General features: G+C 40.4%; 1 protein-coding gene across 1 annotated transcript in view; it reads left to right on the top strand.

Annotated features, from left to right (window-relative positions):
• Positions 1-73: 73 nt before the first annotated feature.
• L2HGDH (L-2-hydroxyglutarate dehydrogenase) overlaps positions 74-19,658 on the top strand; it is a 36,391-nt gene continuing 16,806 nt past the window's right edge. The window contains exons 1-6 of the mRNA XM_079769903.1: positions 74-298; positions 2,813-2,928; positions 3,614-3,765; positions 9,679-9,810; positions 15,512-15,674; positions 17,392-17,426. Of these exons, the coding sequence (XP_079626029.1) occupies positions 159-298; positions 2,813-2,928; positions 3,614-3,765; positions 9,679-9,810; positions 15,512-15,674; positions 17,392-17,426 (738 nt within the window). The 5' untranslated portion in view covers positions 74-158. The remainder of the gene's footprint in view (positions 299-2,812; positions 2,929-3,613; positions 3,766-9,678; positions 9,811-15,511; positions 15,675-17,391; positions 17,427-19,658) is intronic.

Genomic DNA, 19,658 nt, shown 5'->3' with positions numbered 1-19,658 from the left:
GCGCCCATTGGTCACTGACAGCCGCTCCCACGTGGCGCGAAGGCGCGCGCCTCATTGGCCCATGCGTGGGAGGCGGGGCTAGAGGACACCGCGGACCCTGCCGAGTGTCCTGCTCCAGTGGCCAAGCTGGGGCTGTGGCCGGGGAGGAGACGCAGGCGATGGTGCCCGCGCTGCGTTACCTGGGCACTGCCTGCGGATGGGCCCGCGGAGGTCTCCCCAGGGGCATCCCCGCGGCGTGCGGGTCCGCGCTGGGGAGGCCGCGTCCGCTGAGCCAGGGTGGCCGCGGAGCCAGCACTAGGTGAGTAGCCGCTGGCCCGCCCCCGCCGCCTGCGCTGCATCTCAGAGGTGCTTCTTGCTGGACCGATGCCCCGGCTCTCCTTCCCTGCCCCAGGCGGGAGAGAAGGTCGAGGTCCTGTGGAGCGCGGGCTCCAAACTCGGATCTCGGGAGCTACCTGCAGGATTTATTCGTTGTGTTTGTGGGCGGGAGGAAAAGAATGAGAGTGTTGAGTAGAGGGCTACTGCAGTCTGTCTTTGAATACAACCCCTCCCTGTCCTGCTTTACTCTGGGCGGGTTTGCTTAAAGGTTCGGCTGTGAATTGGAGCTAGGCTGTCCCGCGGGTGATCGTTTTGAGCGTTAAAGGACCTAGCCCACTGTAAGCAGTCAAATCACGCTGTTGATTAGCTGGCATCTCTGGGGTTCCTTGGCAGCTCTGAATCCAGTCTTAAATCAGTTCCAGGCAGACACTGCGTAGAGTTACCTCAATGAGAAGCAGCTCAGTGGCTAATCAAAGCCTGCAGAATTCATTTGTCCTTGTGATTTAAAGTTTGGAGGTCACATTGGAAACCACTGTTTTTCTCTGCTTTCTTTCGAGATGATGGTTTATGCCAAGCTGGAAAGCCTGGCTGTTTCGAGAATTACGAGTGTGACTGGAGCTTAGCGTCAGAGTTGGTGTGGAATGACCCCAGGAGAGGGGCTACATCGCAACAGGGGTTTTATTTTATTTTAATTGCACCGTGAATTTTATTCTAAGAGCGTTGGGAAGCTTTTAAAGGGTTGTTGAGAAGAGGGAGTGATTGAATGCTGATGTTTCAAAAATTTACTCTGGTTGCTGTATGTTATTGTATTGGAGGGGGATTAGAATGGGATAGGATTTTGGGAAGCTTTTCTTAAGGAAAGAAAAGTAGGGTTAGGGAAGGTTTTGTTTATACTTTTTATTTTGAAATAATTATGGATTTATAGAAGTTTGCAACAAAGCAGCACTCTCATTTACCCCAGTGATAACATCTTACGTAACTATAGTACCATATCAAAACCAGGAAATTGACATCGGTACACTCCATGAACCTTGTTTAGATTTCATCAGTTTTACATGCACTCATTTGTGTGTGTATATGTTTCCATGCAATTTAATTATGTGTTAATTTGTGTAACTACCACCAAAATTCAGAAACAAATATTCCGTCAATACAAAAATATCCCTTGTGTTATATTCACATCCCATCTCTACACCTTTCTAACCACTTCCTAACCTGTGGCAACCACTAATCTATTCCCCAGCTCTATAATTTTCCACTTTGAGAATGTTCTGTGAGTAGAAATACACAGTATGTAATCTTTTTAGATTGGCTTTTTTCACCTTGAGATCCATCTAAGTGTTACCTATATGAATAGTGATTCTCTTTAATTGTTGAGTAGCATTACATGGTATGGATGTGTCGCCTTTTTTTTTAATCATTCACCAGTTGAAGGATATCTGGGTTGTTTCCAGTTTTTGGCTATGGATAAATCTGCTATAAATATTTATGTACAGTCTTTGTATGAGCATAATTTTTCCTTTCTCTGGGATAAATGCAGGCACTAAGACCTACAGTAAGTACATGTTTAGTTTTTTAAGAAACTGCCATATTCTTTTTTCAGAGTGACTGTTATTTTACATTCCTACCAGTAATATGTGAGAGATCCAGTTCTTCTTCATCCTCACCAGCATTTGGTATTATCACTTTTTTTTTTAGCCATTTTGATATGAGTATAGTGATATATCATTGTAGTTTTAATTTTCATTTCCCTAATGAGTAATAGAATTGAATATCTTTTCATGTTCTTATTTGCCACCTGTATATCTGTCATCTTTGATGATATGTTTGTTCATATCTTTTGCATCAAAAAAATAATATAATACAGGAGGGGATTAAATGGGGGCAGGGGGAGAAGCAAGAGTGTCCATATTCCTCATAAACCTAGATTTGTTTACCGTAAGGTCAGTGCTAAAGGGAATCTTTTACACTCCTCATTGCAGTTAGACTTTATAAGGCCTTTCTAATTTTTAAAACGGTTGTATAATCAGGGTTTGTCGTGGCTAAACATGTGGTTCTGAACCTATTGGCTGTTTTCTTTTTAACAGAAAAAAAAATTATAAATTGTTGCATACCAAGGTGTTGAAGACTTAATGTGTTAGCTAATCCTCAAGAATACTGCACTTGAATTTTAAAAGAATAGATGGTAGAGAAGAGTGCAATGCTTAACACGTGTAGCTGACCCAGGCAGAGTAGTGTGGAGATTTAGAGCAGCTTAATCAACTAGCCATCCTGCCTGCTGGGTGTAGCTGGTTATCCTACTGACCAGCAATGCTGGTAGCTTGTAAGGGTATTATCTTGCGTATGAAGTCAAATAGCACAAAACCCAATAAATATTTGCTTTTAATGATTATAAATTAATAGTTTAATTATCCATAGATGACAAAAATGTTGCATGTGAAGTTTGATGAGGTCTACTGTAAACGTGCATTACTTTAAAAGTGACTTTCTCTTGAAGCTCATTTGATGTAGTCGTTATCGGTGGCGGAATTGTGGGGCTTGCCTCTGCCAGAGCACTCATCCTGCGACATCCAGCACTTTCCATTGGTGTCCTGGAAAAGGAGAAAGAATTAGGTATGTATGGTTGATGTATGTTATCAGTGTTGCTCTTCAGGCTTATCCGGAACACCTGCTTATTTTGTCAATTCTGCATCTGTTTTGCTGAGTGTCGATGTTAGTATGGTAGTTTGAGTTCTCCAGAAAGCAGAGTCTGGGACTAGGACTTTGGTATAAGTGATTTATTTGAGAGGTTATCTAGGAGACAGGAGTGAGGGGGTGGGGATAGTAAACCGGGAAGGAGGGAGAGCCACATGAGGGTACCTTATTGAAGTTACTGTTGTGAGTTTGATTATACTGGGACCTCTGAGGAGCTACATAAACATTTCCCAGCATCATGGTCATTTATCCATCAGCTCCGGTCCCTATTGGTTGAGGATTGCCTCTAAGAATGTTGAGTTCTCTTTCCCCACATTAGACAAGGCCCAGGGGCAGAATGCAGGGAACTATAATGATCCCTTGAAGTGGTTTGCTGGAAGTGAGAGGTGAGTTTGTGCACCAGAGTTGTAACTAAAATCAAAGGTGGGCTGGAGGGATGTGACACAGGCAACAAAGATGGCAGCTAGAGGAATTTACCAGTGCTCTGACTGTAAGAATTTTAAATAATGTGGTCTCTGATAGCTTCAAATATGTTTGTTCCCCCACTTCTTAGGTTTTGTATGAGTCATTTATTTTCTCTTATCCTCTTTCTCTTGTTTGGTAGCTATTCACCAGACTGGACATAACAGTGGTGTCATACATAGTGGAATTTATTATAAACCGGAATCTCTAAAAGCTAAATTATGTGTACAGGGTGCAGCCCTCATCTATGAGTACTGTAACCAAAAGGGAATTTCTTACAAGCAGTGTGGCAAGGTATGGTATTTTACTAGGACCTCAACTTATTTATCACTAACATTTTCTTACTGATGTTTAATGTTGAATTTTTTAAAAACCCTGGATTTTCTTTCTTTATATCAAGTAATTTGCAAAATCTAATATTAGAGAATAACTTTTTTAAAAGATGGTGTAACTAACTCCATGTAATTAAAAAATATTATTTTTGGTAGGTTTTTAATGATTTTATAGAGAGAGGAAGGGAGAGGGAGAGAGAAACATTGATCGGTTGCCTTCCTTATGAACCCCGACTGGGGATGGAACCTGAAACTTGGGTACGGGATGAGGCTCCAACCAACTGAGCCACACCAGCCAGGACATTCCATGTAATTTTTAAAGTAACAGCTTTATGACATAATTTATATACCATACAATTCACCCTTTTAAACTATACAGTTTAGTTTTTAGTGTAGTCACAGAAGGTGTAGCTATCACCATTTTCTAATTTTAGACCATATTCATTTTCCCAAAAAGAAACCATATACCCATTAATAGTCATTCCCCACTCCCCCTACTTCCTAGTTTTGCTTCTTCCCAGTCCCTGGCAACCACTAATATATTTTCTGGATTTGACTATTCTGGACATTCCATGTAAATGAATTCATACAATATGTTGTCTTTTGTTACTGGCTTCTTTCACTTAGCATAATATTTTTCAGGTTCATTCATTTGTAGCATGAATCAATACTTCATTTTTTTATATGTTTCATTGTGTAGGTATACCAAATTTTATTTATCCATTTTACAGCTGATGGACATTTGGGTTGTTTCCACCCTTTGGCTATTATAAATAACACTGCTATGGAATTTATGTTCAGGTTTTTGTATGGACCTGTTTTCATTTCCCTCGGACATGTACCTAGGAGTGGAATTGCTGGGTTATAGGTAACTCCATGTTTAACGTTTGAGGAGCTGCCAAACTGTTTTCCAAAGTGCTGCACTGTTTTATATTCCCATCAACAATTAATGAGGATTCTAATATCTCCACATCCTCACCAACATCTATTATTATGTCTTTTTTATTTTAGCCATCCTTGATGTGAAGAGGTATATATCACTATGGTTTTGATTTGCATTTCCCTAACTATTAATGATATTGAGCATCTTTTCATATGCTTATTGGCTATTCATTTATCTTTGAAAACATGTCTATTCAAATCTTTTGCCCAACCCTAGCTGGTTTTGCTCAGTGGATAGAGCATCAGCCTGAGGACTTAAGGGTCCATGGTTCGATTCCGGTCAAGGCATATGCCCAGGTTGCGGGCTCAATCCCCAGTGGGGGGTGTGCAGGAGGCAGCCGATCAGTGATTCTCTCTCATCATTGATGTTTCTATTTCTCTCACACTCCCTTCCTCTCTGAAATCAATAAAAATATATTTTAAAAAATATCTTTTGCTCGCTTTTTAAATTGGATTATTTGTCTTCTCATTGTTGAGTTGTATGTGTCCTTTATATATTATGGATACAGTCCCTTATTAGCCACAAGACATTTACTAAAATACTGCTAAAACATTAAAATATTTTTTATTTTTAATATAAAATAATAGTAATGGTAATGGTAATTTTAAAAAGTATTACTAAAGTTTTTCTCCCATTCTGTAGATTTTTACTTTCTTGATGGTATCCTTTGAAACACATTAGTTTTTAATTTTTATGAAGTCCAGTTTATCTTTTTCTTTTGTTGCTTGTGTTTTTAGTGTCATACCTAAGAAATCATTGCCTAATCTTAGATCATGAAAAATTACTCCTATGTTTTTTTAAAAAATATGTTTTTATTGATTTTAGAGAGAGAAGAAGGGAGAGGGACAGAGAGATAGAAACATCTATGAGATAGAAACATCGATTGGCTGCCGCCCACACACCCCTACTGGGGATCGAGCCCGCAACCTGGGCATTGCCTTGACTGGGAAGCGAACTGGTGACCTCTTGGTTCCTGAGTTGACACTCAACCTCTGAGCTATAACTGGCTGGACATTACTCCTATGTTTTCTTTGAAGAGTTTTGTTATAACCTTAGCTCTGACCTTTAGGTCTATCATCACTTTCCTTTCCCCCCAGATGAGTTGGTTTAATTCCAGGTGATAAAGAATTTGGGGTAGAACAAATACTGCAGAGTATACTTTGGCAGGATTTTAGGCTGGGTTTGCTCTGACTTCCCAGCTGAGATAGGAATGGCTGAGAACTAAAGAGAAGAGGAACCACAGTATGATTTTTGTTTTTACAAAAGTTTATTATTAAATGTACAACAGGCTTCAGGACGACATTTCATTCTAGCTATACATGGTAACACATGTTATGGCAGAGAATCCAGATGTTGAAACAGAAATGGAATTAAGGATTACCATTGACCCAGGTACAAGGAACAGCTTATTTTTTGCCAGAATTCTTTATTCCAAATGTGGAATCTCCCCGGGTGTGGCATTTCTTTCCCACAGCCTTCACTTTTAGCTCCTTGAGTTTCTTCTGCCCCTCTTTCTGTTTCTGCTTGAATGCCTTACCACCTTCACCCATTTTCTTGGCCTGCTTCTTGGGCTGCTTCAAGGACTTCTTAACACCTTCACAGCCAGCCCACTGCCCTTTCCACAGACCCTGCCAATAGAAGTTTCCTGCCTCACTCTCTGCACCTGTACCTCCAGCATATGATCACTTAAAAATATATATATTTGTATTGATTTTTAGAGAGACAGGAAGTGGGAAAGAGGAGCATTGATGTGATAGCAGAACATCTGTTAGTTGCCTTCTGCACACCCCCTGCTGGGGATCGAGCCCACTACACAGGCCTGTGCCCTGACCAGGAATCAGCAATCTCTTGGTACACTGAATGGTGCCCAACCAACTGAACCATATTGACCAAGGCCACTTTTTAATTAATTTTGGTATACGGTGTGAGGAAGGGGTCCAGCTTTATTGTCTTGTATGTGTCGATCCAGTTGTTTACCACCATTTGTTGAAAAGACCATTCTTTCTACATTGCTTTTTATCTTTATCACAACTCAATTGTGCATAAATGTCAGAGGGTATGTTTAGGATTCTCAATTCTATTCCATTGATATATGCCTATCCTTATATCCTATCACACTATTTTGATTACTGTAACTTTATTTTGAAATCAGGGAGTGTGAGTCCTCCAACTTTGTTCTTCTTTTTCAAGACTGTTTTGGCTAACTATTGCTCAGTTGGTTGAGCATCCATCCTATGCACAAGGAGTTCACTGGTTCGTCTCCTGGTCAGGGCACTGCCCAGGGTTGCAAGCTTGATCTTCAGTATGGTGCGTGCAGGAGGCACCAAATCGATGTTCTCTCTCATCAGTGTTTCCATCTCTCTCTTCCTCTCTGAAATCAATTTTAAAAATAAAAAAGCAACACATTTTTAAAAAACATATTGTTTGGCTGTTCTGGGTACCTTGCATTTTCATATGAATTTCAGAGTCAGTTTGTCAGTTGCTCTAAAAAGGCAGCTGGGATTTTGATAGAGATTACATTGAATCTATAGATCAATTTGGAGAGTATTGCCATCTTAACAATATTAAATCTTATGAACATGGGATGTCTTTTCATTGACTTAGATATTTAATTTCTTTCAACAGTGTTACGTATTTTTCATTGTGCAGGTCTTGCATTTCTTTTGTTAAATTTATTCCTTGTTATTAGTCTAATCAGTTTTTCTGTGTATTTGTTCTTTTGGTATGTGGATTCCTTAGGATTTTCTATATTTAGGATCATACCATCTGCAAATAAAATAGTTTAACTTCTGTTTCAATTTGGATACTTTTTATATTTTTTCTTGCCTAATTTCCCTGTGTAAAATCTCTAATGCAATGTTGAAAAGTGAAAGCGGACAACCTTGTGATTTTCCTGATCTTAAGGAGAAAGCATTCAACTTTTCACTATTAAGTATGATGCTAGTTGTGCGTTTTTTTGTAGATGTCCTTTATCAGATTGAGGAAGTTCCTTTCTATTTCCAGTTCATTGAGAGTTGTGTTGTTGTTGTTGTTTTAATCATAAAAGGGTGTTGGATTTTCTCAAATGCTTTTTCTGTTTCTATTGAAGCAATCATGTAGTTTTTGGCTTTTATTCTATTAATATATTACATTAATTGACTTTTGGATGTTAAGTTGATCTTTCACTTCTGCAGTAAATTTCACTTGGTCATGGTATATAATCCTTTTTGTATGTTGCTGCATCAGTTTACTAGTCAGGACTCTTACATCAATATTCACAAGAGATATTGGTCTGCAGTCTTGTGTGTTTTTATTTTATTTTATCTTTGTCTGGTTTGGGTATCTGGCTAATACTGGCCTCACTGAATTAGTTAGGAAGTGTTCCCTTTTGTTTTGTTGGAAGAGTTTGTGAAGAATTGGTATTAATTCTTTAAAACATGTGGTAGCACTCATGAGTATAGTTCCTGGGCCTGATCTTTGTGGGAAGTTTTAAAGTAACTAATTCAATCTCTTTGCATGTTATAGGTCTATTCAGATTTTCTTCTTGAGTCAGTTTCAGAAGCTTGTGTCTTCCTAGAATTTGTCCATTTCATGTAGATTATCTAATTTGTTGGCATAAGTTATTCCTAATATTCCCTTGTAAGTCTTTTTCATGTAATTTTTAAAAATAAAAGTTCATTGTTACCATTAAAGATGCTATGAAGATTTTTAAAAATTATATGGGGAAATGGTCCTGACATAGTATGAAGTGAAAAAATATGTAAAACTGTATTTATAGTTTTTATGGTTGAGTTATAAGAGTTCTTTATATACTCTGGATACTCGTCCATTATCACCTATATGGTTTGCAAATATTTCCTCCCAGTCAGTGTGTTGTCTTTTTATTTTCTGGATAGTGTTCTTTGATTCCACTTTTGTTCTTAAGGTTAGTTATTTGATGATTTAAATAACCTTTACACCTTGATTAAGAGTATTATCTCTATTAAATGTTGACTCCTTGCTATGAAATAGTAATTTGTAAATTCTCATTTACCTGGGAATATACATCTGTGCCTTCCTTTGCTGGGAGCTGTTAAGGAAGAAACTACTTTAAAAAGATACTTTGCCCAGAAATATGTAGAAAAAGAGTCTTGAGTAAAGTTGATAAATTTACCTATTATTTCTTTGCAACAGAGTGCATTAGTAAATACTTTGTAATGTACTTTATTCCAGGAAATAAAATGGATAGTTTTCTGTTTATGATATCCCATTATACTGAATGCCAAATGTTTTCTTGATGTACTGGTATTTTACATTCTCTTACAGAAAAAAGAAGGCCATTCTGTTTTGTTGTTGCTGATTTTTTTTGTTTTGTTTTTTTAATGTAAAGATTAAGCAATCGAGTGCTTCTCTCCCTTCTGGGACTGAGGGAGTGAAGGTGATAACAATTGATTATGGCCAAGATGCATGTAGTGGCTGATAGCAGAAGTGGAAATTGAGATTACATCTCAACTTTGAGGAAAATTTTTCTTGCAGTTTTTTTTTTTTAATATATTTTTACTGATTTCAGAGAGCGAAGAAGAGGGAGAGAGAGAGAAGAAACATCAATAATGAGAAAGAATCATTGATCGGTTGCCTCCTGCATGCTCCCCACTGGGGATTGAGCCCGCAACTCGGGTATATGCCCTGACCAGGAATCGAACTGTGACCTCCTGGTTTATAGGTTGACACTGAACCACTGAGCCACGCTGGCTGGGCTCATGCAGTTTTCTTAAGTCTTAAGACTTAAGAGAACTTTTTCCGGTGGAGGAGGAAAATGAAGTCATGAAGGAAGGTTGAAGTAGATACATGAAGAAAAATCAATTTAAAAAAATCAATCCAATTTGTCATGTAACAATTTATGATTTTTCTAGTCACTTTATCTTTCATAGCTGATGATATGTTTAACTCTATTTATATTATCATTTTTTGAAGCTTATAGTAGCTGTAGAACAAGAAGAAATTCCCAGACTTCAGGCCCTATATGAGAGAGGCTTGCAGAATGGTGTCCAGGGCCTGAAGCTGATCCAGCAGGAGGATATAAAAAAGAAGGAGCCATATTGTAGGGTAAGTGACTCACTAACTCCACACACATGCTCACAGGGACATTTGCATATAGGGCTCGGTCTTGTGAACATAGAGGCTGAAAGTGAATTTATATGAGGAAGGAATTATATAGAAACAGTTAGATAATCCTGTCACAAAAGCAGTGGGGTAACAAACACAAGAGGGCATTGCCACAAACTCTGGACACTTGATTTCTTCTTTCCCTAAGTCATTATAAGAAACATCCAAACCTGTAGAGCAAGCATGTCAAACTTGCGGCCAGCGGGCTGCAAGCCTCATTTAAATAAATGGGCCACGAGTTTGACGTGCTTGCTGTAGAGAATTTCTGTAAGAGTTTATTTGCGTCAAACTGATGACATATGCCAGGGAGCAAGATCTCAGATGCTCTGGAGAATAAGTTTTGCAGCTTCTTTTATGCATTTGAAATTAAGGAGGGAAGTTTACGGGATGGTGAGGGAAAGCAAGGCAGGGATTAGATTAGGATAGTTAACAAGATTATGTGCTCTCTTGAGGGTGGTTACAGCTTATTTCTATGGTGTGTTAACCTAATTGCACAGACACAATGGACTAGGCTTGCTTAAGGCAAATATAAACCTCTTTAAAAATATTTTTTTTTATTGATTTGAGAAAGAGAGGAAGGGAGAGGGAGAGAGAGAAACATTGATCATTTGCCTCCTGTACGCACCCTGACCTGGGATCGCACCCACAACCTGGGTAAGTGCCCTGACCAAGAATCGAACCAGCGACCTTTTGGTGCATGGGACAATGCTCAGACCAACTGAGCCACACCAGCCAGGTCGCAAAGATAAACTTTGTACTAAAGAGGTTATATACCTGGGACATAACTACCCACCATGACTGGTCGAGTTAGGGATTTATGACCAGATCACCCTGTGAGGTTACTTCCCATAGAACCCCTCTTCTCACTCACACCAGTGAAAAAATACCAGGTCTGAAGGACATAAGCAAATGCAAGAGAAGGTCTGAGACCATATGACATGTTTGGAAAGCACTGAGTGGTGAGATGTGGTTGGATCACAGGGTGTGTAGGAAAATATAAAAAGTGAGACTAGAAAGGCAGGATTAGGCCCACATAAAGGGCTGATATTTATTCACGCTGATAACTTTGAAGTTTATCCAGTAGGTATAGAAGCCACTGAAAATTTTTGAGGAGAGTGGCTGTGATATCCAGTCTGTATTTCAGGAAGGTAAGGGTGGCATGAGTGTGAAGGGTGGATTGTAGAGTATCTTGCTTAAAACATACTATATGGGAAAACCTTCCTTTTATACATGAGAGAGACATGGATAATAATTCTCTGCATAACAACTTTCTTTGCTAGCCTTTCAGTTACTATTAGTTCAACCCCTAGTTCCACTGGCTGTTCCAGTGAATGGCTGTATCTCCTGTTCCTTCTCCCCTACCCTTTTATTGACAGTATGCAATAGCTGGACTCCAGCCCGCTGGTGTGGTTCAGTGGTTGAGGATGTCACAGTTTGGTTCCTGGTTAGAGCACATGCCCCCGTTGCAGGCTCTATCCCCAGTAGGGGGCGTACAGGAGGCAGCCAAGCAGTGATTCTCACTCATCAATGTTTCTGTCTTTCTCTCCTTCTCCTTTCCTCTCTCTAAAATCAATAAAAGCACTAAAAAGAAAAATAGCTGGACTCCAGGTACGTGTGTTAAAGAGTCTGGCTTCTAACTCATTGCCAGACAATGCTTATCAGAAGCTTTTAGTTTAGTCCAAGAGTTTAGGCGAACCCGCACTTGAAAGATGACTAAGTAGTGTAACTTATAAAAGAGGTATGCCCTGCTTTTCTCTGAGGCCTCTGCAGAAGTGATCTACTTTATATAATGCCACATTGTAATTTTCAATGCCTATTTAGGGTGGCAATATTCTAGTACTAGTATAGTAGAAAATACAGTCTGGTTATTTCATAAAGGTGTCTTGAGTAAATTCCTCCTTTCTCTCCCAACTTCACCACTGCTACCAGCAATGATGGGCAAAATTTGCATAGTACAAGGTTACTTCTGTTTCTTCTAGGACCTCCAACAGGAAAAGTATATTAGGGCAGCTCTAAAGGGCTTCTTAGAGCAGAGTCCTTTCAGCAAAAGATTTAAGTACTCCCAGAGGGGCATTTTGGAAAATTTTAAACTGGCTCTGTGAACTTTGACTTTGGAGGATAGCTCTGACAGCTCTCTTCTGGGCAGATCCTGACTGCTGCGTCTGACCTTAGCTGTGCAGATCCGTCTGCCTTTTCTTTAATTGGTCAACCACATGGTCATCTGTTCCTCTTAACTTCTAACTCCCAGTGTTCCCTGTTTTGCTTGCCTGGCTCTTTTCTAGCCATCTGACTGACCTGCTGTGGCCTAACTAAGATTTCAAGTTCTGACTTGCTAACCTGGACAGTGCATGCCCAGCTCCTGGCAGACTGCTAGCCTGTCCAACCCCCATCCTGGGCCAGAGCATTGAATTAGTTGGTAGCAGTGACTCGCTCCAACTTCCCCCAACATACACGTATAGGTAGGGCCCACCAGCATCTCGTGAGGAGGGGCAAGGCCAAGGCCAAAACTAGAAAGGGAAAGAAAAGAAAGGAGATCTTTTAGAGAAGGTCTAGAAAGGGTAAATCTCTGGTATGTTTAAAGATAGCAACCTTCAAAAGTTCATTCATTCAGTAAATGTTTGAGTGCCTTCTGTGTGTCAGGCATTGTACTAGGTAATAGGAATATAAGATGAATGAAGATATTTGGAATTCCAAAAATCTTTTGATATGGAGCATTTTTACAGCACACTTTTATCCCACTGTTATACTTGTCACAGAGTTTTATGCTAGGTAAGGAAGTTTTTGTGACTAAACTCTTGGTATTATCCTAATTTAGATTTTAAGATTATTGTACCCAAAATATTATTTATAGGTTGAAATTGAATTATAGCTATTGACCGATGAATTTAGGGATTCTCAGGCCATATAAAGTCTAATATAAAATCTTAGTGTATCTACTATATCAAAATAAAAGGACTGATTTCCTGTACTTGGGCAAATGCTCTCATATTCTGGAAGCAGACCATCAGGAAAATGGTGAAGTTTTTCAAATGTTGCTTTCAGTTCGTGAAGAGAGACTGTTAGGTGTTTTGTGAGCCTTTACCCTTAGTGTGATCTGGGCACATGGCAACATTGGTCAAGGGTGGGTAGCAAAGTCAAAAGCTTTGAAGGATAAGCAGGTAAATGTATTGGGGTAGGGGTGGGGCACTGAATACAATAATAAAATATTTTAAACTAGAGGCCCAGTGCATGAAAATTCATGCACTGGAGGGGGGTCCCTCAGCCCAGCCTGTCCCCTCTCATAGTCCGGAAGCCCTCAGGGATGGGAGGTGACCCGGCAATCAGGGGAAGGCAACGCCCCATCACACCTCTGCTGCTGCCACTGCCGGCACCACAAGCCTCGGCCGGCCCTGGTTACCTGAGCCTCAGGCTGCCCTGGGCGGCTGGGCAGCCGCCATCTGAGGCTTGCCTGAGCCTCGGGTCGGCCCTGGGCAGCTGGGTGGCTGAGGGGACTGGGGGACTCCAGAGGCAGGTGCGTGGAGCAGCCTTGCCGAGTGCCTGCCACCCGGTGGGGCTGAGGGGACTGGGCGCCGCCATCTTGTGGCTGTGGGTGCTGCCATCTTTGAGGGCGTGGTAGTCAATTAGCATATTCCCTCCTTATTGGCTGTGGGCGCCGCCATCTTTGTGGCAGCATGAGGGTCAATTAGCATATTCCCTCTTTATTAGATAGGATAATATCAAATATTATTATAAAACCACAACAATGACATGCTGTGCTGGCCAAACAAGAAGACAGCAGCATTTACCAGTCATACTCAGCTTCTGAGTCTTAGTTATCCTGGGAACCAGGCAATCCTCTTAGGGAAGATTGATAGAGAAAACTAATATTATCATACACATTAAGGCAAGATAAAATGGTGCTATTACTAAGGATTCCTCAAAGTGTAGTCCATACTTAGTGTGTGAAATTCTACTGTTATCCTTTTCTTCAGAATTAGAAAAGGATACATTTATTCCAAAAAATTGAATAAGTAATGCTTGTAAATCATTCATCTATAGAGTTTGAACATATATTGGCAAAACACACACACACACACACACACACACACACACACACAACATCAGAAGAACAACCCAGGCTGTTGATTTCTCATATTACCTGAAGAGAAAGTTTGAATTAACCATATGTGATCTTCATTCAGTATTTGCAGTCTTGAAAATAGAGTCTGCAGCAAATCAAATCAATGCTCTGAAAACATGTGAACAATTCTGAGTTCTCACTGAGTGTGTATGACATATGATCCACTACTGGGAAAATCTCAGTGGAGTTTATTTAAAACTTTAATTGGAGAATATTGTGGTAAGTGAAATAAGCCAGTAATAGAAAGACAAGTACCATATGACTTCGGTCATATGTGGAATTTAATGAACAAACTGAACTGACTACCAAGCAAAATAAAGACAGACTCATAGAGAGCAAGCAGCCAGCTCTGGCGTGTGTATGGGGGCAGGGGTGGGAGAGGGGTTGAGGAAAAAAAGAGAACTCATAGACATGGACAACAGTTGGGAGAGGAGGTGGGAGAGAGCCTAGAGGGGATAAATGGTGATGGGAAAAATTAAATTAAAAAAACATAATTGTTTAGTGATATAGAATTCAACTCAATCAGATATGAATCAGGATGAGGGATGAATAAAACTGAAAAACTCATTGTAGCAGTTCGAAGAGCCTAGCAAAATGAACTCCTTTAAGGAGGAGAATTATTTTCTGATTATAGAAATTTTCTTAGTTAGTATTAATTCTTATGTCTGGACATATTGAATCTATATATATATATATATAAAAGCCTAAGTGACCATCACGACAGAATGACCAGAATGACTGGTCGACCAGTTGCTATGATGTGCACTGACCACCAGGGGGCAGATGCTCAATGCAGGAGCTGCCCCCTGGTGGTCAGTGTGCTCCCACAGGGGGAGCGTCACTCAGATAGAAGCCGGGCTCACGGCTGTGGAGCACAGCTGTGGCGGCGGGAGCCTCTCCCACCTCCGTGGCAGCACACTGAGTGGCAGCAGTGGGCACAGCAGGCCAGGATGAGTGCAAGCAGCATGGCTCCCGGCCCTGGTTCTGGCTCCTCCTTAGCCGCCTGTCACTTGGGGCACTGCTATATCCCTCGGGGGATGTCTGACTGGCCTGCAGGGATGGGGCCTAAATCATCAGTTGGACATCCCCTGAGGAGTCCTGGATTGTGAAAAGGTGCAGGCTGGGCTGAGGGACAACTGTGCATGAATTTTGTGCACCGGGCCTCTAGTATATACATACAGGGTGAGGCAAAAGAAGGTTTACAGCTGTGAGTACATGAAACACAGAGTTCATTCTTATATATATTTTTAATTATTGTATCATTTTCCATATGAGCAACTGTAAACCTACTTTTTGCCCCACCCTGTATACTCAAGTTCAAATTCAAGCACTATGGAGCAAGCTTTTATTTTATTTTTCTTAAAAATTATCAGAATTTTTTTCCCCCTTAAGAAAGCATAATGTGTGTTACCCATCAAAATAACCAGTAAAAAATTTCAGCACAAAATAAAATCTATTCAACAAACTGTTCTTGGTGATTTTTAATTGTATTGCCTTGACTTTTTCATAATCCTATCCTAGGGTCTAATGGCTATTGATTGCCCATATACTGGCATTGTGGACTATCGTCAGGTGGCTTTGTCATTTGCCCAGGATTTCCAAGATGCAGGTGGCTCTGTCTTGACCAATTTTGAAGTAAAAGATATTGAAATGGCTAGAGAAAGTCCTTCAAGAAGTGAAGATGGTAAGCCATCCTTGTCTTTTCTTTGAATAGTTGTGTTGACTGCTAAACAAATTTGGGACTGCTTTTGGCTGGGGTAGTGCTGGGGGAGGTCCACCAGGAACTGGGATAGAGTAGGGCACAGAGCTGGAGGCAGGTACAGAGGGTAATATTGGACATGGGCAAACTGGGGCTTCCATTGAGTCTCGTGTTGATAGAACTAGGCACTGATCAGACACTTCTGACTGATGTTACAACCTGAGCTGCCACGGCTGTTTGTATAAAACTAGAGTCCTGGTGTACAAATTCGTGCACAGGTAGGGTCCTTCGGCCTGGCCAGCAATCGGGCTGATCAGGGCGTCTCTCCCAGTCCCGATTGGGGCCGATCAGGGCCAGGGGTAGGGGCAGTAGGGACTGTGGGAGGTTGGCCAGCGGGCCAGCGGGGAGGGAGCACGGGAGGTTGGCCAGCCACAGGAGGTTGGCTGTGGGAGCGCATTGACACCAGGGGGCAGCTCCTGCGTTGAGTGTCTGCCCTCAGTGGTCAGTATGCATCATAGCGACTAGTCAACCCGTCGTTCTGGTTGTTTGGTTGTACCAGTCGCTTGGGATTTTATATATAGACTAGAGGTCCGATGCATGAAATTCATGTAAGGGCCTCAGCCCTCACAGCCACGGCGGCTTGCCTTGGCTCTCACAGCTGTGGTGGCTTGCCTCGGCCCCAGCCCCGGCTTCGTCAGAAGGGCTTTTGGCTGTCCAGTCTAATTAGCATATTACGCTTTTATTATTGTAGATTAGCCCCCAAATCCTTCCTTACCTGTAGGTTAGAGTCAGAATCCCTGGGGATGTTTGTTAAAACTGCAGACTTTAGCATCACCCAGTCTTACTGAAGCAGATTGTCTGTGATAAGACATGACTTAGCCATTCTGAACTACCCGCTTTGGGGATTTTTTTTTTTTTAAACTGAATTGGTTTGTAAATTTTGAATTTGCTTTGCTTTGGGGAAATTTGAGGGAAAATGTAGTGCTGGGTTTATTCTTCTTTGACAGGTTTTTCTTTTTGGAGATATGGGCCATATGAATCATCCTCCCAGTGTTCTACTAAATTCTAAGATGATGAGCAAAATTGTTAAATAATTAAGATTGTTATAGGTAGGTAGCATAATCAATCAAATGTATTCAAGGTAAAAGTAGATCATATTCTTTAACTGTTGCACTTATGTGTTATAAGACTTCGAGATCCCTTGTATCTGATTGGAAACTAATTTTATAATTACTTTATTATTGGAAGATTTTGTGTTTTAATAACTTTTGCTTCTTTTAACAACCTAGAATCTACAGAGATCCAGTAACCAACATTTGGACAACAAGTGTCATAATATTAGTCCAGTGGGAAATACATACTAATTTATGATGATCCATTTTATAGCATGGTGTTTAGATTTGTAGGCCAGAGAAAAAAGCTGGGACTGCCTATGCTAGAGCTGAAGTGGGGGGACATTGATAAGCATAGATTAAATGAATTCATATAAAATAATCTAAAATCATGCCAGAGTTTTATATAGTGTCAAATATGAACTAGTTTAATCTTATTAACTTGGTAAAAGCTTCAGAATGAATTGTGGAAAGTAATGGTTGTGACAAGAAACTCATTTAAATTTGTTACTAGTATATTTCAAATACTGTAGGCCTTCTTTTACTAAAAATAAATCTTTCACCAATTCCTTTTTCCTTTTTTTTTTCAGGGATGAAATATCCAATTGTTATAAGGAATACAAAGGTAAAGATTCTTAAGCAAAACTACTTTCATCTATTTTATCTACTTTCATCCCCTCTCCTTTCTTTTTTTAAAATTTTATTTTATTGATTTTAAAGAGAGGAAGAGAGAGAAAGATATTGATCGGTTGCCTCCCACACACACCGGGACCAGGGATTGAACCCACAACCCAGATATGTGATCTGACTGGGAATTGAACCTGCTACCTTCTGGTGTATGAGATGATGCTCAAACAACTGTGCTACACTGTCCAGGACCCTCTCCTTTCTTAAAAAGTTGAATTAACTACAGTGCTCTATTTTATGTCATTGAATGAAATTTGTCTAATGTAAGGTTATTCTGAAAGAAATTCTTTGAGAATAATATAACCGTTTTCATTCTAAGAAAGGTTTCAATTTCAAATGTATTCATATAGTGACAGTGCCAGCAAAGAATATGATTATAAGTACTTGGAGTATTTAATTTTAAGGCAAAACTGATAGATATTTTATTGTTCTACCTGCTTACCTATCTTATCAACTCTCTACTAATGCGAAGACTTGGGGCAGGATGTAGACTGTACAGAGGGAGATAGACTGCCTTCCTTCCTCTTCCCATAATCTAAAACAACAACTATTTGGTGGATAGAAGTATTGCATTCTCTGGGTTGTTCCTGAATGATCAGAGTTCGTTCAGGAAAGCAGAGTCCATAATGAGTGTAGTCGGATTTATGGTAGGAATTAGATCTGACACATTGTGAAACCATCTGGGAAGCCAAGGTTCAGAAGGAGAGTTGGTAGATTAGAGACGTATCCAGCCAATCTGAGAAGCCAAATTGTATCCACCTGCTGAAGTGGAACAGCAAATGAGCAGCTCATGAGGAGATCTGGGGGAGCTCTTGTCTACAACAGTTAGTCATTAGGATCAGTATGTGGGAAGCAGAGCTGGGTGTGGAGTTATAATTCACTTGGCCGTGAGTATTTATCACTACCTTGGCCTAGAGTGACCTTCAGTGAATAGTGGCTGCTGCTTTACTTCTACCTGTCAAATCACATTTAATTCCTGTTTTGGTCAACTTTAAGATGGAACCATATAGGGAGGTGATTCTGTCAAGCATAGTTCCCAGTTTAACCAAATTGACACAGTATAACCTCCCACAGTTCATCCCTTCTCAATTTGCCATCTAATCACACCCCTTATAACCACATTACTTTCCAAGTAAAGACAGTAATAAAATCATGCTTCTACCTACAAGGCTCAACTATCTTTCATACAAATGAAGACATGCTTACTACCATAACAGAATACCACAGGCTTAAACAACAGAAATTATTTTGTCACAGTTCTGGAGGCTCAAAGTCTAAGATCAAGATGCCATCAGGACTGGTTTCTAGTGAGAGCTTTCTCAGCTTATAGATGGCTGCCTTCTCACTGTGACCTCACTTGGCCTCTTCTCTGGGCATGCTCATATAGTGACAGTGCCACTACAGTGACAGAAAGAGGGAGAGGGAGAGAGAGAATATGAGAACGTGAGCGCACACAATTTTTTTCTAGTCTTTCTCTTATAAGAACACCATTCCTATCAGATTAGGGCTTCACTCCTGTGACCTCATTTAACCTTAATGATATCTTCTAAAGGCTCTATCTCCAAGCATAGTCAAATGGGGAGTTGAGGCTTCAACATATGAATTTTGGGGGGAAGGGGAACACAATTCATTTTATAACAATGAGGAAGAAGAAAGAATTGGTTAATTACATCTTTACTTCACAGTAAGGAAGAAATAACTACTACATTTCTCATAACTATATTCCTCATTTATGTTACCAATCATGTGGTCATATTTTATAATTTCCTTCTTCCACTATCTATTCCATAGTCCCTTGGCCCTTGGCAAGCCTCTCAGCTGGTCATGGTTCCTAGTTTGGCTGGAAAACTCAAACTTTTATTCCTGAAGTGTCTCTGCCATTAGCAGCCCTGCCTGTTTTATGTTGTAGTGGTTTCCATCAACTTTTATAGCAATGAGTGGGGTTACCAAGAGATAGCCCACGAGATCTATAGCCCAAATGTACTCCTCCTCTTTATCATTCCCAAGCTCTCTGTGTGGTAGCAACTCTCTTTCAGTTACCCCATTCAGTCCCAGGTGGTGTGATTTCTGGTCAAGGCACTTGCCTGGGTTGTGAGCTTGATCCCCAGCAGGGGGCATTCAGGAGGCAAGCCGAACAATGATTCTCTCTCGTCACTGATGTTTCTGTCTT

This window comes from Cnephaeus nilssonii (assembly GCF_951640355.1).
Source record: "Cnephaeus nilssonii genome assembly, chromosome: 4".
Lineage (NCBI taxonomy): Eukaryota > Metazoa > Chordata > Mammalia > Chiroptera > Vespertilionidae > Cnephaeus > Cnephaeus nilssonii.
The sequence above is the reverse complement of the archived record's forward strand: the minus strand, read 5'-3'. Positions and strand labels throughout refer to the sequence as shown.